Below are 24,923 nucleotides of genomic sequence, written 5' to 3' on the forward strand. Positions count from 1 at the left end.
AGGATGAATAGCAACTGGAAAGAAGTTGAAAGGATTGTCCAGAACAAGGCTGGATGGAGAATGCTGGTGTGCGGTCTATACTCCTCCACGAGGGGCAACAGGCGTGAGTAAGTATCTGTAGTCTAAGCTTAAAAAATCTTCATTCATGTTCATTATTGTTCTAGTTTGAATATGATTAACTAGTGCATCGTTAAACCCAACATTTAACAATAAACTTAATCATCAATTTTTATTGTTTTGTTAAACTTTAAATTAGTTAAACGACATTATAGTTTTCTACGCTGTTTTCTTAAGGTATTTAAAGCAATAATTTTATTTACTCATCATATTAAATTAGAATAAAATATAAATCAGAAATATTGTCAATTCACCTCTTTGCCCAAGAAATTTACAACACATTTCATCGACTTTAGCAGCCATGTGTAATGGATTATTTCCATCGTTATCAAGCTGTTTTGAATTAAAGTGAAATGAATATCGAATCAGTGTTCATTATACAAAATTGATTAAACTGATATTATTATTATTATTATTATTATTATTATTACTAGTAGTAGTAGTAGTAGTAGTAGTAGTAGTAGTAGTAGTGGTAGTAGTAGTAGTAGTAGTAGTAGTAATAGTAGTAGCAGTAGTAGTAGTAGTACCGAAAATGTTAGCTAAACAAACTTAATATATAATGACATTCAAAATGAATATTTTGTTGAAACTAGTGTTTATATAAATTCAATTAGTATTGTTTGTTTGAATCTTCCCATTGATGTTTAGGACTACAACTGGTCAGTATCTAATTGGCATATGTGCATACTGTGCATATTGTCTCGATATAGCCGTAATTCACGAGCATTGTAAATAGGACGAAACGCGCGTCCTGGATTCCACTGCTAGCCACTATCCATCTTTGCTTATAATGCATGTGAATTAAGGCTATATCGAGGCGATACGCACAGTATGCATACATGATAATGAGAGACAGATCAATTGCAGTCCACATATTTTACTAAATTGTCAAATAAACAATACCAAGTGAAGTTAAACATATGTTTCTTTGACAATTTAGTAAAATATGTGTTTAGAAGTCTGTATTTGTTCAATTATCAGAAGATGTAAGTTACATCAGTAACTATGAAATTCATTGTACAAAGAGCTGTTACTTTGAATTGGTAGAGGCTAACAAAAAATTCCAAAAAAGATTAACCTTGAATGAAAGTGTTCCTTCTTAACTAGTTTTAATCAGTCTGACCTTGGAGATTTTATAGTAAAGATACAGAAGAAATTTAGTCATCAGATAAATAGCTTATTCGGACTTGTGACTTGATCTTCTCATTTATGTGATATAAGAGAAAGCGATTGAATGAAAAAGGATGAAGCTTTATTTAAAGGCTGACGATATGCCTCATTAAATCACTACTGCCTAATGTTAATAGTGAGCTGAAGTTATGCGCAGCTGCCTACTCTGAATATTTCCACTACAAAGTCAAATATCCAGAATGAAAATACACAAATATTGTCGAAGTTAGAGGTTGAATTGAAATCGTTGCATGAAAATTGCTTTCTAATATGCAGCACATGCCCGCTAAGTGAAGAAAAAATTGATTGGGTGTACTGTGTAAGACATACTCATTCAATGTATAATGCTTCTTTGTTATACTGGTCGTTCTTTTACGATATTAGCTGAGAATCAATCAATTTCAAGGATGTAAGTCACTCTGAGAATAACACTAATAGTACACTATCCGATTCACCAGATATTTATTTGATTTATAGACTTAAAAAAAACTCCTAATGCTTTGTTCGCTTGACAGTAGTTTATAATTGAATTTCACTTACAGCATTGAAGTTGAATCCAAATGCAGAAAGTACAAACAACACCTTTAAATGACCATTTTTAGCAGCTTCATGAGCGCCACTTTGTTTGTCTTTGTCACAAGAATTTAGATCAGCTCCAGCACGTAATGCTGCTGCAACTGAGGTACTACTACCTGTTCCACATGCTTCTAAAAACGCAGTTTTTCCATTTTTCTAAAGTATAATGTAAATAAATACAGAAACAATACGGTATGAATTATTGAAATTCCCTTTTTGAGTATGGCGTGATAGTCTCTTCCAATTAATTATAGAAGGGGTTTTGTGGAGATTTAGTATTTATTATAGTTGAGAGCGTGAGTCAACTCTTCCAGTTAAGCTAAGATCCCCTACATAGTTTATGGTAGAGATCCAATAACTTTACTTAGTAAAAACAGGTTAATGTGTTTGGTTTGAAAATTAGGAAAAATATAAACAAGATTTATTAGATTGTTTTTCAAGATTCGTTTGATTTGATCGTAGATCAACATAGGCTAGGGAATGTTTTAAAAAGAAAACTATGAAGCACAGGATCTATCTTTCATTCTAGTTTAATATTTCACAGTATTACCTACTTATGACTCTGCATGAGATTCAGTTCGAAAATTTGATGACTTGTAACAGACATTTTATCAGGAAAGATGGATAGTGACTAGCAGTGTAATCCAGGACGCGCGTTTCGTCCTACTTGGGACTCGTCAGCCAGATGTACCTGCATCTCAGGACTCAGTGGTCGAGTGGAGAATGCGATGGCGTTTGAAGCGAAGGGTACTGGGTTCGAGTCCCAGAGTGAACATCAACTCTGAGATGTAGTTCCATATAATGCTTAATCCTACTTCTCTTAATAGAAAAGAAGGCTTTACCATACATCCTACTTGGACTATCTATCCTAGCCACCTAGTGTGATGTTAATGACAATTCACACTATTATCTTACAGATTAAACTCTATCCTTTATCACCATAAAGGTCAAACATTTTTCATCTTTAACACTGCACACACACAAATTTACATATATGTCGCTTATGAATCACCTTGATCGAAATGACATGATATTGACATATTCAGACCTGTTTTTTGATTGACCACATAATATTCATGTTGTTCCGTTGTACAATTTAAACTTGGATTAATGTTAATTTGGTTATTTATTCTCTGAAGAAGTGGCTTACATTGAGTCACGCACGTCAGAAAGTCTAATTTTTCTACTCATTGGGATATTACAAATATACTACTTATTTATAAAAATAAAGATAATTTGGGTATGAGAATTTGGTTTCTTTTCGACGAAATTATTTGCTCAAGCTGTACGTTCGTATTTATGGCTGTTTGATAGATATATGAATCTGCAGAAGAATAGAAAGGGAATACATAATAAGGTAATTCGAGATCTCAAATATCAAAATGTTGTGAAGATGAGATTAATTCACGGGTAAGAAATATGAGAGGTAATTGTTCATTTAACAGATATGAAGAGAAAACAAAAAACGTAAAGATTATAATAACAATAGAATAATAATCATGAAAAGTTGTTAGAGGATAGTAATAATAATAATAATACCACTGAGATCACAAAGCAACCTAAGTTAGATAAACGCTGAAAAACCGGAAACACTAGTGGATGTTTCATCCTAGAATAGGATTCTACAGCAGCGTGTATTCACGACTTCGTATCCAAGAATTGATCTCAGGGCCTTTATACTCAACCTCAAAGGCTTAACCGTCAAATTAGTGAGCTAAAATTCAACTTAAAAGTTATACTAGTACGCCTAAAGACTAACAATCCTGTACTTTAACCACATTTTTGTAGTAAAAATGACCTTAAGCTGAACACTTCACTAGTATAAAAACAAGTCCTAATTTTAAAGAATTACCGCTAATTGAACGTTTACGGTATCAGTTAAGTTTTTTTCCAACGGCAGTAGTTATGTATATTTATATTTTACCACTAAAAGCTGGCTGATCCACATAATGGGCCCTCTGACAGGAATTTTACATAACCAGCCTAGTAACACCCAATAAATATAGCTTATGATGGTCTGAACTATGTATATGTGAGACTTCTTGGGAAGTACAAACCATAAACTATTGAGTAATTCTACCACATAATGACTTTAAGTACAGTTTGACTTGACATATGTCAATAATACAGCTGGAAATAAATCACAATAAACCCAAAGTCTGATTGATAAAGGCATTTCGTCAATCTTTAAATTCTTTGCTGTTTCATGATTCATTCAATGAAGTTTTTAGTCCTCCTCTAAGAACACAGAAATTTAAAAAATCAGCCGTTTATAGCATTAGATATCAGAGCAGTATACAGATTATCGCAGTGCGCCCCTTCTTCATCTTATCCACAAAATGTTTTTCAGTACGTTCTGGCACTTCTCAGTGCTATTTTCTCGAGACGTTCTGATGACTTCACAGAATTTTTTCTTTGTTCAATTTCTTCTGATGCTTATGACATTCTGGTCGATTTAAACAATGCTTTATCAAATGGAACTTGCGATTCTTCAATCTCACTTTTATAAGCATATAGTTATACTGAGAATTTTGAAGTGAATAAAGTTGAATATTTTGACTAAAGCTTGTGTTTTTGAATGTGACCGTGAGTAGAAAACAAAGAAATGAAATCACTATAGTCATTTAAATCTGAGGATAGGGGTTCATTTCCAAAATATCGAACTTCATCTTGCTAAGTGTCAGAAAAAAATAACTCAAAACAGTCAGTATAATATGTTCGTTGTGCGGAAATAAATAGGTGGCGAGTTGTATAAATAACATACCGAATAAATGTTTGGATTAGCACCATTGTTCAATAATTCAAGGATGAACTTCTCATTTTCAATAGATCTTTTACATGCAACATGTAATGCTGTTTCTCCATCACGGTCCTGTTTATTAATGAGCATACTTTTATCTAGTAATAGGCCTAAACATTTTAAATGCGCATCGGTTGGTGAAATACAATAGAATAATGCGGCTAAAAGCAGTAATTATAGACCAGTTAAAATTACTTCTTTCATTGAAATCATTTGCATTCCTATTGGCACCTTTGTCAAGTAATTTCTTGAAAATATCTACGTTTCCAAGTTCAGCTGCCGTCATTAAAGCAGTTTTGCCATCAAAATCTACTATGTCTATGCATGCGCCATTCAAAAGAAGAAACTAAAACGTTATTTACAAGGTTTACTTTATTACTTCAATTGTGCAGACGTCGTCCGACTTGACAGCTGAAATTACAGCCGTTATACCATTATCTGGATCATTATAATTGATGAGATTCGGCACCCCATGTTCAATCAACTTCTTTATCTGGTCGATGTCCTTATTATTCACACACTGAAGAAGCTTCCTTATTTGTAAACGTTCCAGTCGAGAATCTGCTATTGGCATATGGCGTAAAGCTCAGTCAAATATTTGTAATGAAGTTCCCAAAAATGTTAATTAAAAATATTTACTAGTGAAAATTCAAGACAGAGAAAAAAGCAAAGACCAAAATGAGAAACAGAAACTCTCATTTTACAAAGAACAGTTATGAAAAACTCGACATAAATAAATGAGCATGACCTGAATTAGAGAAATATGTAAGGTTGACAAATAAAGGTTATTTAATACTTAGGCCTTCCGCTAGTACAAGTTAATTTGAGAATAGTCAGAAATTCAAGCGTTTGTTTTATTTTTTGTTTGATGTGTTCATCAGTTCCTCTGTTCTCATGATTTTTCCAGAGTCAGTTTGTCATTTGACAGTCTATTTATCATCCAAGAGTTATATTTATATAATTACTGAAGTTACCCTCACTAGTATTCCAGATTGCACATACTTGAACTTTAATTGTCTTAAATGCAGTTACAAATTCCACTGACATAAAGTTCTATATTTGCATAAAAACGTAATAGGAAGTTCATAGAATAATTTAATCAACTGGACTAAGATTTCCAGCTGTCACTATATGCTTACTGTAATAAAGCAAAGTGAGGATCAGTTTGGCAAAAATTTGCTTTGTAGAAATAGATCAATTACTACTTATACGAAAAAACAAGATGTATGTACATTGGCATTTAGAATTACTGACTTCTATCCTTCAAGATACTAAGAGTTCCTTCTCCTAACATAAATCCAGTCGAAATATCCGAAGTTATAGGATCTATTTTAAAGATATTTTAAGTAAACGTTCTTTATTTTCAATATGAAGAATACCTCGTAAATGACAAAGCAATTTCAAACTACCATTAACTTCCTTCTGAATTTCAGTTTATTTACAAATTATAGCGCTTTTAATTCTAAATCTAAAAAATACACTCATGTACGTCAACAGCCTAATCCTGTTTTGAAGGTATGGTTCATTTGTGGCTACTTAAGTATGCTTTTAGCAGATTCGAGCTTTGACCGCACATAAAACATTTAATAACTACTTTTATATATTCTTACCATCAGATATGAATCTGCGTTAGGATACTTGGATAGACTTTTAATACCGGATTGTCATGTATTGCTACCCGGTGTTCTTATTAAAAAGTCTATTAATTTGTCTAAGGAATGCATTTTCAGCCTCAACGTAGACATATTTACGGTGCATGACACACTTTTGAAGCAAAAGTATGAAAACATTACAATCATTATTAAGGAGTATAAAACGTATATCAGATTCGTACTGTCACCATTTGTAAACTCATTAGCTTCGTAAAGAACACACCATTTATAGTTCACTTCAAAATAGATAGCACCACTTTAATACTTAGACTGGTAGGCCGCATTGTTATAAAAGCTTTCAAACTATTCTGTTGATTAGTATTTCAAAGGATTTCTTGAGAATCCACCAAGCCTGTAGACTACAGAGTCTTTGGAGACATGTGTCAAGTATAAATCACATACAAATAAAATCCATCAAATCAACTTACCAACCCAAATTTGCTTTATTACCGGATATACGCTTTAAGATTGTCGAAATTATCTATCATCAGTATCAATTTCCAAGTATACATAATAGAATGAAAGGCATAGGTTTTTAATCCGTAATACATTTCATAACTCCGTAAAACCTTCTTTTTAGTAAGTACAAGACGTTATAGGGTCAGGAAAATGTCGCTAAGCCGCAACCAAATTACCTAGCAAACTGAACCTGAGTTATACAGCGGCTAACGACGTGGGACAGTTTATCGGATACCGTCAAGAACAAGGGTAACTAACGCGAATCAATCTATTGCACATCATCGGTTGATCCTAGTGAAAATGTTTTTGCTCTCTATCTCTCTGGTCTTCTTTTACTAATACATTTCTGCATTCGTCATGTTTATTTTATACAGTCATAAAAGTAGCCAAAGTACATACATACCACGAAAGAGAAATCCATGTAAGGTATTCATTGGGAGACATAACTTTGGTGAAAGCTAGAAGGTCATACCTTTCACGTCTAACCCAAGTAGATTACGATTATTCACATATATTATCTATATTGACGATCTATAATATTTACAAGATTTACCGCTTATTCAGTAGGTGGAAAAAAGTTATGGCATATTTTATGAACACTGTTGCTCAACACTATAAACTCACTAGAACGTTAGGTTCTGTTATTCATTTTCTTTTTAAATTTGGAAAACCTTTATTGAATTATTTGAGTATTTATAAAACCAATGCTGTACTGTTCAACCATAGTAAGTGCAGCTATTAATGTCTCAATTTTTTTAAATAGTGTAGCTTGACAACTTGCTATAGGCAGAGATGAAATTTCTTCAGCAGTGAAACCCAGGACATGCGTTTCGTCCTATTTGGGGATCGCCTGCCGGATATATTGATAAAGTGCAGTCCTTAAACATCAATGGGAAGATTCAAACAGCCAATAAGAAAATGAATTCAATTTGCTCATTATAGCGTTTGACAATTTTGCTTAGACGTTGGCTTGCAATAAACAAGATTCCATAAGAAGTATTTCTAACATGAATTCCATTTCATTAGACGCCGTCTTATCTGAATTGGTGAAGACAGAGCTATACTTCTTATTCTAACAAAAGAGTTATAAAGTGTTTGACACATATCGGTAAACTTTAGCCCAATGTTGCTTTGGAATTGATTGAGTTTGTTTTGTTTTGCTCTGACGATAAGATAAACCACAGAATCAATCCAGGAGATGTTGTTGGACACTCCGCTCATAATTGAGCTCCAAAATTTAATATGTTAAAATAAGTGTAAACTTGCAGCATATCAGATTGTTTATCCACCTATTTCAAAATAATAAAGCCATACAGTATTAATAGTTGCTTTTCCCGCCCCTTTAAATTAGTTCTCGTTAGTTTCTTCGACCACATTGTGGTCACCCTCACACATTAAATTATTAAAACATACTGACGTATCCTAAGATGCTAAAGCTTCAGCATGTATTACCCCCATATCTGTATTTTAATAACTTCTTGTGTCTGGATACTTATCCACTATCTACTTGTCATAGATAATTCAAGTCCATTAAGATAAAAAAAAAGATGGATCAATTACTTTTCACTTGTTCTTATGGTTGTATTTTAGTACTTTTAGCGCTTGAAATGCACATTCTTCCAGTACATTTCGTAATAGACTTACTACATCAAAAAAGCATAAAACAGTCAGCCGAAGTACTGTAAACAAAGTCAGATGGATAAATTTATCCTACTGCAGTCAACCAACACCTACAATTTCAAAGTGATCTTATGACTGGAAAATCACACGCCGAAAATATGCTGGCAATCTTTTGTATTGAATGGAATTTTTTAAAAATTCGAAATCATTAGTTAGTTAGTAACAGAAGCTTTTTGCTATATTTTAAACCGAATGTTTATTTTATAAAGGGAATCTACTATTGTTTATCATATGAGTAAGCAACCGTCACTATCCATATACAGCATGCATGCGTACAATAATATGAACGAAAAGAATAAAGATAATTAATGCGCATTAATTACCAAGAGGGATATAATAATTAAGGTTCAGGTCAAAAAGTATCAGAATTAAAATCGCACTATTAATTATCATGAAAACATATACCTTGTGGCAGATTAAAACAAACGCGCGCAAAATTTTCATCATAATTAGTTCTACAAGTAGTGGACAAAAAGTCATTTTTGGAATATTTACGGAGGCTTAAGTACCCTATATCCTCTACAAATGTCTATAATAGATAATGAATTCACCAAATGAGTTATTTATTCTATGGAACGCACACTATTTAAAAAGGACATTGGTATTGTTTTTCGTCGAGTTAAATTCACTGCTTCGACCATAAATTACGCATCAGAACTACCTTTTACACCTCAATTTAATTTATTTAGGCCAAAGTGATATTTTATTTGTGTATTTTGATCTTGCTTCTGTGTATTTACTGCATCAAAGCATTCTTAGTCGACTTGGGCTTAATTTATTCGATCAAGGTTTGAGGTTTGTCTTACATATCCATTTTGTACACCATTTTAGTTATTTTTTAAGATGGCCGGCTCTGCTCACAAGTGTGGACAGATATATTACTTATTCCTTGTAGAAGGAGAAATGCAACGCGATGAGTGTAAGAAGTGGTGCGATAAAAGATGTACCCGTTTAAGTTCCACTGAGTATAAAACGTGCTCAAAACCTAACTCTCCTTGGCTTTGTATGTTTTGTTGTTCGAGCAAAATATTACTCATTTAAGAAGCAATTAGCCTTCTGGCATTAGCTAACAAGATGGTTGGTGAGGGCTGTACAAGTAACATGAATAGTGATAACGAAGAATATGTCAGTGTCGTAAGTGCTGTCACGGCAAGAGCCAGACACCTAACTGTGCAACACGAAATAGAGCTTTCTACCCCGAAACAATTAATGAGCGATACACTTTTAGATATTGATGGACAAGTTGCTACAGCAGCGACTGATTATCCGGTTAGAACCATTATCGTCCCGAATAGTTCTAATCTGGATGCTGCGACTGATGGGAAATGGATTACGAGGAAAAGTATAAGAGAAGGAAAGATAGCCAAAGTAAGAGTCCGATTAGTTGAAGAGTCCTTATTAGACTTACATTCTGAATGTAAGATTATTCCGCTAAAGTTCGAAAAAAGAAAATATTTAGCCCTGTTGTAGATAGGAAAAGTTTGGCCCCATCAAATACTGTTGTAAGTCATTCGCTCGACTCACATGACACTGTTATAATGGAAGCTAATGGTAAGATACCAGCAGTCAACAGGCAGGACCTGAGGTCACGGTCGAAAGCCGTAAACACGAGTTTCAAAGTAGTTAACCACGTTCCTAGTTTAATTATTCAAAATCTAAGAGAGTCGAAAGACAATGACCCTGCTAAAAGACATGCACACGATGTGCAGTTAATGGGATCTGTCATCGAAAATATGCTGCCCGAAGAGGTTTCAGGGGTACATATCACGAGAGTAATAAGACTCGATAGATTGGTTGGAGGCGAGGCACAACAAAGAAGGATCTTGAAGTTAGTACTCGGGAATTTCGAGGGAAGAGACGTAATAGTGAATAACGCACACAATACTCGGGATTCAAATATTCGTATTCGACCAGATTGGCCGCTTGAGGATCGGATCAAGTGGAAAAATGCCCTTACAGAGTTAAGAATTTCAAAGCTAAATGGCGAAACGAACCTTACGATTAAGGGTTTTCGGGTAGTCAGGTCTTGGAAGCCAATGCTTCCGAGACCAGTATGGGTAGAACGTATGATTTACAAAACACCTTAAACGTGTGCTATACGAGTGTCCGTAGTCTTCGAAATGAAATGCCCGAGTGAAGTTTGGTGTTGGATGAATTAAATCCTGATATAACTGTTGTCACAGAAACTTGGCTCATTGTAGATAATGACTGTTCTCCCATCATTTCAGACTACATCTGTATCAGAAGTGATAGAGTTATAAGTCGCAAAGAGTAAGGGACAACTTTCGCATACAATCGATCATGTCGGAGGCCCATGCTAGTGGTACGTAAGAGGTAGTATGTTGTACAATCAGATCTAGGAGCGGGTTGGTGACTATAGGAGGGATATATCGTAGTCCGCGTTGTCTTGCTGACGACTTTCTCATAAGACTCATCTGTTCTTAGAGTAAGGCAGAATGTTGTCTCATCGTTGGAGACTTCAACGCACCCCATATCAGCTGGATAGAGCTCACAGCTTCAGGTGGGGGTTACGATAGCGACCTTCTATCAACAATTATTCAGTGTGCACTCGTATAATGTATCGTGAAACCGATACATATTGACTTGAAACATGATCTGTCGTTTCTGGATCTTGTTCTCACACACCACTGTGAAGATGTCGTCCACATTCAACACCTTTCCTCACTAGTAAATAGTGACCACGTTGTACTTCGGACACATGGTATAGAGTTTGCATCTGCTTCACCCCGTCCTAATATCAGGAGAGCTATTATTCCGGCAATCACAGACTGTCCTATCTCTATTGACTGGTTGGTCGATGCTGATGGATGGATCGAAGATGAATGGAATAAGTTTAAGGCTATATTTGAGTCCGTAATACAACCGTTTATCCCATGGTCAACACGTAAGTTACCACATTGCCTCCCATGCGTTAATAAGGAAACCCGGAAGTTGTCGTAGCGTAGGAAACACTTTGGGGACTTATTCGTGTCAACAGGACAGGCATCATTAAGTGGGAGTATAAAAATCCAGAATATAGGTAAAAAGACCATAGCTAAATCCCGTACCATTTACGAACAACAGTTGGCATATTACAGCCGTACTTGTTCGCAGCGATTGTTTTTGTACGTTAAACGGCGAACAGAACGTAGTGATGGTATTCCCGCGTTAATTACACGAAAATTCAGATTTACTAGCTGAATCTAATCTAGCAAAAGCTTAGACTTTTTCAAACTATTTTAGTGAAATATACTCTACGTGTAGTGTTACAGCTAATTGTCCCAATTACACCTAGGTACCAGCCATAGGATCTGCACATATGACTGAGGAAACTGTTCTTCCATTGATAACTAACCTTAGACCTTGCAGGATACCGGGCCCCGATGGGTTACATCCACGCTTGCTGTCGTTGCTTGTGGACATTATTTCGAGACCGCTCGCGACGCTCTTCAGCATGTCCCTTTCACTCACTCAACTCCCTAGAGACAGGAAAGGCGCTTAGTCAGTCCTATATTTAAGGACGGTAAGAGACAGATCTTATCTAACGAACTGTCTGTCAGGCTAACCAGCACAGTCGTTAAGTTACTTGAAAAGATAATTCGGGTTAAGTTACTAGGTCACATAGATTTGAACAGTCTGTTAACTCTCGAGCAACATGGGTTTCATAACAATCATTTATGCTTAACTAACTTACTTATTGCGAGAGAGGATTGGACGGCAGCCTTAGATAACGGCCTGTCTGTCGATGTGATATTCATAGATTTTAGCAAAGCGTTTGACAAGGTTTCACACTTAGGTCTTATACAGAAGCTCTCGAGCTTTGGAATAACAGGTGCTTTACAAGAATGGATAGTAAACTTCTTATATGACCGCTAACTCATTGTCTGAAAGTACTGATGATCCATTGCTACCAGACATGGAAGCTCATTAAGTAGGAGCTGTAATTTTGTTCAAATTCTTTTGCTCCATTGAACTAGTGAGCGCCTTTTTAGTATCTCTACGTCTCGTCTTATCGATGGTTTATGACTCGTCGTTTCTGCTGTCTGTGAAGGTTTGTCTTCCTTTTGTTTAAGGGATTAATTTAAAATGCTATAGGATCGCGTAACAGATAAACTTAAGACTCTTGGTGCATTCATTGATGATGAACTTCCGGATTATATTATGGTTATGGTTGCAAACAAAAAAAGCGAAAGCGCTATGGCTAAAGACTTACAGTTGTTCCTGGGTGAACATACCAATAAGTTTACTGAATGGTGAGGGGAATTTTGTCTTTTATTCCTTCTCTAGGCTCCACCAAACGCTGGAAAACCTGAAAGCTATGGGTCGTGGTAAGTTCTTGCCTCGCATTAATTTAATTTCTAAAGACTCTAGTGATGGACGTAGAGATAATGAAAGTGTTCGATCTTCACGATCAAAGTCTAGGCGACGGAGGGGTCGTAGGTCACGTTCGTCTGAATCTCGCAGTGGTTCTCCTCCCAAGTCCTTGAAGCGTCCGAGATCAAGGTCTCCTTTAGGACCAGTTAAGCATGGTAGATATGCTAATAGTTCTCGCGAGCCCCACGCAGAAGTAGATGGTAGTGTAAAGGCTGCAGCAGGTGAGATAAATTAAAATGTAGACAAGTTGTAGATGTATATGTTTCTGAGGATAATGAATCTTATCACATTAAAGAAGTAAGTTTTTCAGCAGCATCCGTTTACTGTTTAGGAGCGCAAAATCATGTCCACTTCTTCCTTATCCCGAAAAATAGTTCAAGAAAGTGAAAATAATTCGGAATTATCGGATAAAATGAACAACCTACAATCAGTTGTTGAAGTGAAAAACTCAGATAGTCTTAAGGTAATCATTGTTTTTGTACTGCATTGCTATAACTGATATTATTGACTACGCCAATAACGTCAGTTTTTCTCAAGACTCACGGGGTTTTGTGTTTGTTGATTCACATTCGATCGCTGGTGTTATCGAAACATCTCGTCGATTCGAAAACCCTTCGAAATCGATAGTGATCACATCTAGTATTGTTCGCTAAGAGTTCTAAATACTTATATGCGTATTCGAGTTTGCAGTAGACGTAGTTTAAAATATATTTCTTTGCAATTCCCACTGACCTATCTGTCTATAAAAGCATGATATCATTTTGTTCAGGAACTATAAAAGTAAACTACGTTGGATCTGGTAAATATGTACATCGGTCCAAATTGCTACTACACATCACCACATTAAGGTCAAATTGTTAAAGCAGATGCCCGAGTTGCAGGAGTAGTAACAGTATCTTTACCGACAGAAAAGACTCTAGGACCTTAATCAGGAAGTTGGTGTAGTCAGACGTGCCAGTCCTATATAGATTACTTTTATACTCTGTTGCTGTATCATAATTTGACCATCTCTTCACTTCCACTTGATTCCATCGTCAGGAAATTAAGCATGATGTGGAAGCAGCTGAAATATTTGTATCACACCTAACCTCCTAAACCTGTTTCACCATAGTTATATCATGAGTTTTCGCTACCATGCTCGAACATACACTACCGAACCTCACTATTACTAACGCAGTGTTGCCACTGAAATACCAACAATCCTTCAGAGATAACGTTGGTCGGACGGAGTTCCTGAATACCCTCAAATCTGAGACGCTAGGTTTCACAAACATAGGGTAGGACCGCTCTCGCCGCCGTGTTGTAAACCCGAGACTAGACAGGTATGATAAGGATGTTAAAGATGTCTCAAATTGGTATAAATCACTCCAGCTTTCACTATACATAGATTGGTTTCATCTGTGACCCCACCACAAATACTCATGAAAAATTAATTAGGTACACAAATAATGAAGAGAGGTAGTTGTATATCTTCAGTATACCTGAAGTGTTCGTGTACCTTTAGAACATTATTAAACTCAGACACGCTATCCTTCGACATATAGTACCAAAAAACCTCTCCAATGAATGAAAACGAACCGTAATGTAAAGAAATACAACTGTTGTTGCCTCCAAAACGTTTGGCGGCTTTTTAACATTGGTAGAATGTGAAAATATAATCAATACACCGACTACCGAAACGAAAGGTGACATGCACCTCGCAAGTCGGTCTTTTACAGACTTTGCACAATCTGCGAAGTATGACGAAAGCCAATAGTTTGAATGCAGTCGGAAGTAGACTCAACCCTCAAAGTTTGTTGGACAGATGACAAGCCTTTTTTTAAAGCTGATGACGACAATCGCTTCAGTTAGGGATCTTGAAACACTGTAATTAATAAATTTTTCAGAACAACCCAATCAGTTCTCTGGTCAGTTGTTCACCTCTTAAAGACAGCTAGAGTCAGGTCACTTGGGTGTGGTCACTTGTGGAGCTCCGGAAGTTGAAGTTCCTTGCGAACCTTCCTGGGTGGACCAGTCGCCATCAGCCTTGGAGGACAGAACAGCTTGATCGGTGTTACTGGACTGCTTACCGGCCAAATTGTTTTTCAGAGGACTCTGCTCATCATCCAAGACGCCGTTGGATGCCAATAATCGGCGTCTCACCAGCTCCGTAGATTTTTCTCAATCTAACACTCAGGTACAATCAATTAGTGCGTGTAGTGCTACGCCGACAACGATTTAATAGGATCTCTCTGCTGTTTCTGGCTTTCAGTTTGTTGTTACGCCAACCAACATCTTGAGTCGTGATAGGCGTTGATCGAGGGTACGTACTATATTTCCCAAGCATTCCAACTGAAGATTCACAACCTTATTAACCGGCTTGCCACTTTTCTCTTCTACTCTGCGCCTAACCTTACCATTGCTTACTCAGAAATCCCTTAATATATGAGTACTGCTTTGAGGACACATTTGATAAAAAAACTCCCAACTTTCCTATATCTTTCTTTTTGAAAACAATTGGGCACGTAATTTGAGTATGGTTTGTAGTAAGCCATTTACTTCTTATGACCGCTACCCAGATTTCGTACTGATGTAGTTAGGAGGGTCGTCCCCGCTACATTATTTGGTCGGTTTATTGAGCCAAACATTACACTCGAAATTGAACAGAAAAACAAATGTCGCTGTCATGTGTCATCATTTCGTACGTGTAAGGATCGTAGCGTACAAAAATTCCTAATTCTGCTCGGAACGTTTATGCTGCAAAACTTAAATGTTCTTATTCATTAGCCATTGGTGTTATAATTATTTTCTTATTTTTCAAGAACTGACATATTATTTGAAGAGAGAAAATTTGTTGCAATGAGTTGTTTCTTTTCATCATAGCATGTTAGAACAAAACAAGAGTATCCTCAACCATCAAGCTTGCTGCTTAAAAGAGCTGTGAACGAAGCTAAAGCCAGCACAATGGCAACTGAATCCAGTTTGCACACTCCAACAAAACGAAAACCAATCGCTCGACCAATAGCTTGGTTAGTTGTGAACATATAAATAATTTTAATTTTGTTGATAATGTTTTCCCTTTATAAATTCACCTCTACGTAAAGAAGACATTTTATAGTCAGCTTATTATGTTGAATTCTTTTCCTGTTTTTTGTTTTGAAATTTTCTGGTGTTCGTAAGTGGCCGAACTCTTTTGAAATAGACCAATAACAATAATTTAGATAAGCTTTTTGTAAACACGTCCATAACCTCACTCAATTGACTATAAGGTAATGAGGTAGCATTATTATTATGTAATCAAAATTAATAAAGCGGACATCCCCAAGTTGAAAAATCTTTTTGCGCTGGTTCAATAAATCTAGGGATAGAACAGAATTCCGAAACCAGGTAAACAGAAACAGTGCGATATTTGTGTTATACAGTTTTTAAGCCGTGTTCAATGTACGGAGATTAGTGATACAATTTGACTTCTCCCAGAATAAGGTACGTGAAGCAGAATATAAAACTGTAATCCAGAGATTTGTGATCATCTCTTTGAAATACTAAGCCATAAACCACTTTTAATAATGATTATGCAGATTTTACTATAATTGTTTGATAACAGCTGCCTTAGCAAAATTTAGTAAATCCGGTTATTTCTAGCAATTATAAGGCATCCATGTGTTGTTAGTTATGGAGTAGTTGACAAACAGTATAGTTGTCGAAGATGTATCAAACTTTAGGCCTCAATTTCAGTGGACTGTGTCATTTAATGATACTCCTATATGCATGTCAGAATGAGTAAATTGATATAACTCCAATGGAAGAATCTTGTTTCAATTTATTATTCTTATTCTAATAAAAAAACATTCCAAGATTTATTTTCTGTCCGAAACCATCGTTTGACCTCTATCACTCGCTAGATCCCATTATCTGAACTTAGTGTTCTCAATAATTGGTTATAGTGGCATAAAAATTGAAATATAAATTAAAACCCGAAGTGCTTTGTGTGATATCTCAATAACTAGTTGTTATAAACGTAAGGATACTGATTATAACTCTAGAGTTTCTTGTTATAACATTCCTTTCACTTTTTACACGTATATTGGACGTTAATTTACCTTAGACAAATATCTACACTAGATTCCCACCCAGTGTCTATTCTAAAGGACATCAACACAACTCAGATCAAGAACACGAGATTAGCCTGACTATAACGTCAATATATTTCCACACCAAAATCCGATACAAGGAACAGTCAGTACATAATAAGGATATGGAATATATATATATATATATATATATATATATATCACATATGACACCTGTCACACTATCTAATGTCTGACTCATCAAGACAACCAATCATTGTCATTCTCGCCCACACATCACTAGTACTGTAATAAGGGTTCACAACAGTATATACGACCACCTTTAGGATAGGAAACAATACATCAACTACATCATTTCAAGCTGACAATTAAAACAGTAGGAATATGTATAACACAACTGCCAACTACTAACTATTGAAAACTGAGAATACACCCTACCCACATGTTCAGAGTTGTATTGCCACCTGTAAAACTCGTTGTACATACAGATGAGACTTTGTTTTTTCAATTAAGTATGACCATTGACAATGTATTACACCAAAGTATTTAATTTGATGAATGCTTATTTGCTATCACTGGTTTAAGGTCTATGAATGAAGAGTGGTTATTACCACTCTTTGTGACTGACTTGAACTTACTTCAATCATATCTGTAAAATGTTTACATTAAATTTCATCTACCTTCTCTCTAAATTATCTGCTTTTTATTTATATTCTTTATGGCCTATTTTATTACTCAATTGAAATGTTTTGTTCGCTCATTTATACCACATTTATAGTAGAGTAAGATAAAACATATTATCTTCTACACAGACTATGACAGATGTCATCTGATATTATCAAATAACAATAGTATTTTAGCCATTTTGGGTTTTCAATGATTATATGTTGACTGTATCAAAGCGACCATGTTTGGATAAACAATATATCCCATAATATGAAATTTTATTTATTTATACTTCTGCATAGAGATACTAGAGATAAAGAGATGGATTGTGATTCGTTTCTATTTATTCACAACGCTTACTTTTTAAAATGAAATTGTGAGACTTATTGATTTGTAGTAAAATAAACTGAAGATATCTTATAAGCAGCTCGCTGTTTGGTATCTAAGCACAATTTAAAGGTAAACCTATTAGAACAGTACCAAGTAATTTTTTAAGACTAAACTTAAAACAGTGACTGTGGGAAATTAACAGTAGCCCTGTCTTTAACGAATTACTATTTTTTCCCTACTTGTTTATTATTTGTCTATATTTGAACCGTAGTTTTGTTCTTAAGGCTAGATGGTTAAGTATTCACATCATATTTGGGAAATAACACCATGTCATACGTAAAGCAATCACTCATTAATGACATTAGAAGGTAGTTGCACAGTGTTGCAAACTCAAGTTAGACACGTAAACATTTGGATGAAGCCTCAGTTGTCTAAAGGTTGTCCGCTCACCGTGATTCTTAAAGGCACTAAGTTCAACCACCTGTGAGGTTGTAAACGCACATTTTTTTAAGAGTTTCACGGAGGGACGAGACGGCTTAACAGTGCATTCAAATTTGTAATGGTTCCCTAGCTAGGATCTCTCTGTGATATAAACCACAGAAATCTAACTATCTCCACAAACCTCTGCAGCAACTTTCATGAAGTTTCATAGAACTGAAATCAATAGAAAAGTAAACACATTTACTGTCATGCTAATAGTTTGTTAAGTTTTTATTATCTTTAGAATATTGGGTGGGTCGTTTTTCATTTGTGATGATAATCTGTACTAACTTGACAACTGAACCTAAATTGATCTTATTTCGTAGTACGATGTGTAATGTAATAATTTTATGACTAAACGGTGACCTTTTGCTTATTTTTTGCTCAAAAAAAGTTCTGATGTGTCGTCGTCTTCACAGCCTGATTCTACAAGGTTTTTCATTACGTTGTCTGGTGCCGAACCTAAATCCACACAAATGATTTCTCCTCCTAAACTTCGTAATTCTTCAAGAGTTGGTCGCTTGCGTTCTGTCGGATACTTCGACCAGACAGATGTACTGAATGATAGAAAACTTCGACTGGGTCCACGCTTGGTAAATACTAAATCACTACATGGGGAAGGTAGAATAAGTGCTAAACATCGCCTTGGCCCTGTTATTCAATCCAATGGACGCGTAGTTAGTTTATCTCGAAGTGAGGAAAATTTCGACTACAATTCGGGGAATGAATTTGACGATTTTGTTGAGGGTGACTATGTAGAATTAGCATGTGACGATGCATTTGGAAATGATGGAATCGATGATGAAAGCCTACAACTCAAAGGAAACTATGTACCCTTGTCAAAAATAACTCTAGCTGATAAATTAAGTCAACCAACACCTCAGTTAGTGGTGAATTTGAATGAAACAGATGAAGAAGAAGATGTTACCAGTTTTTCAGCCGGAGCTGATAGGCAGAAGAAAAACAGCTCAATCAAACATAAAGAAAAGATACAAAATCCAGTTGATATTACCACAGAATCGGAAACTCAACCAAATATTCCAAGGTTAGAATTTTTATGATTTCACTAAAATGTATTTCAAAATTTGAATTAATTTCGTCACGGTGTAATCTAAGTGTTAGGTCGGCTTACAATAAACTCTAGAGAGGCTCATAAAGAGCCCAACCAATCAGCGATTAGTTAGAAGCTATGCTACTAAAATGCTACTAAAATAACAAGGTCCTGATTGGCTGTTAACATACTGTTACTATGGGATCTCAAGGTCTTTTAATTACTATAAAACCCCTGTTTTTCTGTACATAATTGAACCTTGTAGTAAAGTGCTTCTCTGATACTCGTGTCTTCTCTCTGGTCTTTCAAGTCGCTGAGTAGTGCTAGCCTGGGGTTATCCGAATAAAGCGTCCACCCTACGAGCCATAACACTAAGTTATAGAAAAACTCAGTGTCAGTTCGTAAACATGACATGCTTGTTTATAGTACAAACTCTTAGTTTACGATTTATCTGATGCCTAATTACTTTAGTTAAATGTTACTATTTGTTTCTCTTCTTACTTACACTTAAGCTATATATCAACGGTATTAGTCTTCCGTAGATAAATAAATATAAAAATTCAAAATCTTAAACAAAACGCCAACATAAATGAAAAATGGAAAAAGTTTCCATAAGTGTAAGGACGGCCCGTCGGTAGACTCTCGGAAGCCCTAAGAAGCCCAGGAAGAGCCGCAGACATTCCATCCAATCACGGCTAGGGGAATGTTCTAGAAATGCCAACGTGGAGCTTCTCCATTGGATGGATTAGTTTGATACCTATGTGCTTATTGGTTGACCTAAATGATAATTTACTTTCAGCCAAAAACTATAAATACACGAGATTTCTGTGCTATATTTTAACACTGTTTGGGGCAATAAACTTCCTGCTTACCAGTCTTTGTCTTCTCTCTTTTGCGACGTTTGCGGGTTCTATCGTTCAAGTAGTCAAGTAGTTCGCGGCATATTAAGAATCAAAGCTCTAGATATAACAATAAGCTTAGTGAAAAATAAGTGGTGTCCAATTTTTAGTGGGAGAAGTTTACTAGACCTGCACCATAGTGATCAATTTTACATCCTATCTTTCAAAGTTCTCAGTCATTCATTTCTGACTGCGTGATGGTGTTAGTCAAATAATCTATATATATGGCCATAATTTAGACCAGTAATAGACTATGAACCCCGGCAACTTGTTCTAGTTCTATGACTGTTCATTTAAATTTTATTCTGTAACATAACAAATTGTATTCGAAGACATCCAATGAGAATTTAGTGATAGTTTTATATTTTGGAACAATATAATTGTAGTCATTCCCTATATCAGTTCAAACTCCTAAATTATTTTTAGATTTCTTCATACTCTTGATATTAGAAAGAATAATATATATGATTAAGGTATATACAGATAAAGACACCTAAAAATTAACTGAAGTAAAGACTCTTAAAGTATCATTTATTTCAAACAAGACGAAAAGTTATTGTTCACTTCCTTACAGTTTCAAGTAGTTTTTTCTCTTATAAAAAACATAATCAAAACTTATTTATCTTTTTACTTTTAGCTCATTGGAGCGTTGTAAATTTTGGCCTAATTGTCGCAATGGTAGTTCCTGTCCGTACATTCATCCCACAGAACCATGCCAGTTGTTTCCACGATGTAAATTTGGAGCAACATGTACATTTGTCCATCCACCATGTCGTTATGGGGCATTATGTACTCGTCCTGACTGTGCTTTCACACACTCATCGAAAAAAGTATTGCGTAAGTGTTATATATATATATATATATATATATATATATATATATATATATGGTAATACCGTTGCCGACTGATTGTTTTTTTATTAATCCTAGTTCACCATCCCAATACCGCTGAGTTTGCTATTCAGACAGCCAATTCGAAAAACATCTCTTTTCCGTTTAGTTCTAAATGAAGATGTGGGTTTATTTTCGAACATTGTTTCCCACCATGTGAGTGTAAAGTGTACCATTATGGCTTATAGTCAGTCAAATATCACGTGACAGAACCACCAATCAAAATACCGACTTTTATGACCTTGTCCTATACTAAAGAAACAACGCGTTAACAAGCATGAGCAGCCTTGAGTCAACTCGGAATTCTTATTGGTCCTCATCATGGTAGCTTCTTGCCTAGTCTAGCCAGACCAAACCAGAACACAAATGTCAACCTCCTCTGTTGGAATCGTATGTTTCAGACATACCTGGTTTATATACAAGGAGACCAGGCTGCATCAAACCATGAACTGAAAAATATTAGTCATACAAGACCAAGCCAAAGGTAGCTTTGAGTATGGAAGACTATAATTAATAGATCGGGAGTAAATTAAGAGTGGTAAATCGTATAATAGTCAAACGAAAGCTTATTATAAAAGATATATATAATCTAGTTACTTAATAATTATTCAATAGGAATATATGTAATGATAGTCTATAAATAACTCCTAGCAGTTACCATCCATTTATTCTTCGTTGGAATAAACAAGAAATCATAATTTTCATTTTAAAATAACTATCTTTTCTTAATTGTCCATGTCTCATAGAGAGGACATTTTACATTGATAAAAGTAAAAAGATTTGTGCTCTGTTATTAGCGTCACTTGAAGCCAAGTGCGAAACCCAAGATTGTCTTATTAACTGGAAATGTTAACCTTAGCTAAATTATCTATTTATATGGTTCTCTAATGTAGTTTACCCATCTATCGATAGTTTAATTGTTGATATTATTTACTAAAGTAATACTTGGTAATTCCACTTCATATAATACCAACACCACATTTGTGTCTGTAGTGAAAGTTTGAAAGATTGGAAAACAAAGATAAAAATGAAACTGTATATAGGGAGAACCTAGCACAGTTATGGACTTGTTCAAATGATTACATCCCCCATTGTCTAACTGGAATGAAAACTGTGTTATTGACCAAATACTAATGTCTAACTAAGCATCGTGACAAACACTTTTAGACCATGCCGTCCAAATTCGAGACATTACTTCCCATGTAATAATAACAAGTCTATTTTCATTAGAAACAACCTGTGTACGTCTAACATAACTACGCATCCTCAGTAAATTAATTTGAATTAATGAGTTTGATATTGTTAATCAGAACTATTACTTAAACATTCCAATTTCTGTGTTGTCATCTTATAGATGTTGTAGAATTAATCTATCAGTATTAATTTTCACGCATTAGTATGTGTAAGGGGGGGGGGTTACAAAACCTTCTGTTTATTAATGTATGTTACGTTAAAGCGAGTATGAATTTTTCTAATTATCGATTATAATTATCTGTTTATTTTACTATTTGCGTTTTTATAGCTGTGGTATCTGCCAACCCAGCTCAAATAGTATGCCGTTTCCAAAACAGATGTACAAATCCCCACTGTCAATTTTACCACCCACCTGTTGTTGTTCAAGCCCCTCCAATCATTGTTCGAAGTTCAGCTTCAACTGTCCCTGTTTTCAATAGCCAAATTCCATGTCGATATGGTTCTGGTTGCACTAATCGTACTAAATGTCCTTTCCTTCATTCTGATTTACCCTCAGTTGATCAACTTAAATGGATTGCACCTTCCAAGAAACAACAATCATCTAATCCAATTTCCACAAAGGCAAACTCTACAGAGAAAGCAGTTAAGTCTGTAACCACACTTAATGAATAATGGATTAGTTGTTATTAATGTTATCGACTAAAGTTTTCTTAAAGACTATTAGTTAACAATATTATGTTTTGTCATGCATTTCTGCTGTTTATTTTTTCAATTTTAATAATAAATAATTGGGGGTTCGTAGTGTTTATATATTGTTGATGGATTCAAATATAAGACATTAATAAAGGGATATTTGAACTTGAGCTGCATACTTTTTGCATGCATCTGAAAGTTTATTAAGAGTGCATTACTTTCTCGTATTTCTTAGAATGTAAAAAAATATAAATGTATGGAGAAAGTGGGTTAAAACTAAGATAATAAAATGCATATAAAATTTTTTATCGATAGTATCTCATGTTCTCAGTCAATAATTTATGATAGCTCTGGGTTGTTGTTACAGTAAATTGTCTTACACAACATAATCTGCTGAAGATTTTTATCGGGTCTAGCAGTACTCGTGGATGCAGTATGTATAAATACTCAACAATTATTTGCAATACCGTTGATTCATTTACATCACAACAAAGTATTTTCATACTTAATTTTAGCCATTACCCTAAGTACGTATATCAATTGTGTCAGTAGTATAATTAAACATTCGAGTATTTGTTTCTTCTGGACATCTGAATAAAACTATGCCAAAATAAAATAATGTCTTATCTTTTAACATGTTCATTCTAGCTTCTTAACTCTCGGTTCATATTGAGACTGTTAGTACACCTGATGATGTAATATGGAAATGAAAATGATAAAACGCCAATGTTTTCTTCCGTATCATTAGGAAAACCATAATTTCGCTCAGATTAATAGCAATTAGTCAATAATATCACTATTTGCTTGAATATTTAAGTATGGACGGACGCAGAAATAAACTTAACAAAACATTGTTTTATAAAATCACCGATTCAAGGCAGTATTTTAAAAAAGTTGCTTTTCATGAGAGCATAAATCCAACCAGCCATATTTCATCAAGCAGTCAAACGAGTTTGACCGTAAATGTAATCAATACAAATATCAAGAAAAGCCTTTCATTTACCAATGTGTATCATGTATTAAGAAATGAAGTAAACAAGTCTGTTGTATATGTCCTGATAATTTTATTTATTGTTTTCTAGATAGTGTTTCTTGAAACTAATTATCTCAGAGAATATGGTTCAACTCTGTAATAAAAACAATAACCATTCTGAGTGCACAAAAATCTTACCACTAATATTCTACGCTGTAAATGTTAATCACAATACAATCTAGTGTTAATAACTATGAGGGCTTATACCAAGTCACATAACAATAGAACAAAACAACCTGTCCGAATATGTTTTATTTTGTGGAATAATTAGCAATTATATCCAAATATAAGTAGTATATATCTATACACCTAGTGTTATTATTAGTAGTAGGAATAGTTTGTTTATTAACAAATTCATCGAAAGACAATGTACATACCGACAGTAACAACAACAAGACAGAGGTAAGAAACTAAGAAAGAAAATGAAAAAGAAAGATCCCGCCACTTTAAAAAAAATGGCCCAGTTTCCGAGGGAAAGGTTATTCGTAATATTTGATGTTTCTCTTTTACTCTATCTCTTAGTAAAGACAACGTAAATAAGAGAAAAACAAAGCAATTATATCAATTGAAAAAGAGAGAAATGAATTGACAAGATAGAGAAGTTGTTTTTTTTTTAAGAAAAGTGGAATAAGTGTGATCATGGAAGTCACACAACATGTGAATAATACGTAACATTCGTTATTTATCTATTTCTGAGTTGTTGTTGTTGTTTGTTTTTTCATTAACAATGCATAATCTATCTATCTACTCATAAATGAATACTAGTATTAGTTATTGTAGAAAAAGAA

At 34.8% G+C, this 24,923-nt stretch overlaps 2 protein-coding genes across 2 annotated transcripts in view; one reads left to right on the plus strand and one right to left on the minus strand.

Annotated features, from left to right (window-relative positions):
* Positions 1–8,871, minus strand: part of Smp_044800 (putative ankyrin repeat domain protein) — a gene marked incomplete at its 3' end in the record, with an annotated part of 31,560 nt that extends 22,689 nt beyond the window's left edge. The window contains exons 1-7 of the mRNA XM_018795603.1: positions 8,860–8,871; positions 7,399–8,063; positions 5,043–5,301; positions 4,859–5,009; positions 4,628–4,824; positions 1,828–2,019; positions 372–450 (exon numbers count right to left, since the gene is read on the minus strand). Coding sequence (XP_018649899.1) covers positions 372–450; positions 1,828–2,019; positions 4,628–4,824; positions 4,859–5,009; positions 5,043–5,237 — 814 coding nt within the window. The 5' untranslated portion in view covers positions 5,238–5,301; positions 7,399–8,063; positions 8,860–8,871. The remainder of the gene's footprint in view (positions 1–371; positions 451–1,827; positions 2,020–4,627; positions 4,825–4,858; positions 5,010–5,042; positions 5,302–7,398; positions 8,064–8,859) is intronic.
* A 3,598-nt stretch (positions 8,872–12,469) lies between these two features.
* On the plus strand, positions 12,470–23,209 carry Smp_044810 (hypothetical protein; the record flags this gene model as incomplete). The annotated part of the gene is made up of 9 exons (XM_018795604.1): positions 12,470–12,505; positions 12,550–12,707; positions 12,742–13,049; positions 13,082–13,125; positions 13,160–13,291; positions 15,691–15,836; positions 18,769–19,419; positions 20,962–21,161; positions 22,738–23,209. The coding sequence occupies 9 exons, from the start codon at positions 12,470–12,472 to the stop codon at positions 23,079–23,081; spliced, it is 2,019 nt and encodes a 672-aa protein (XP_018649900.1). The 3' UTR covers positions 23,082–23,209.
* Positions 23,210–24,923: the final 1,714 nt, after the last annotated feature.

The sequence above is a fragment of the Schistosoma mansoni genome, chromosome 2, assembly GCF_000237925.1.
Source record: "Schistosoma mansoni strain Puerto Rico chromosome 2, complete genome".
NCBI classification, from domain to species: domain Eukaryota; kingdom Metazoa; phylum Platyhelminthes; class Trematoda; order Strigeidida; family Schistosomatidae; genus Schistosoma; species Schistosoma mansoni.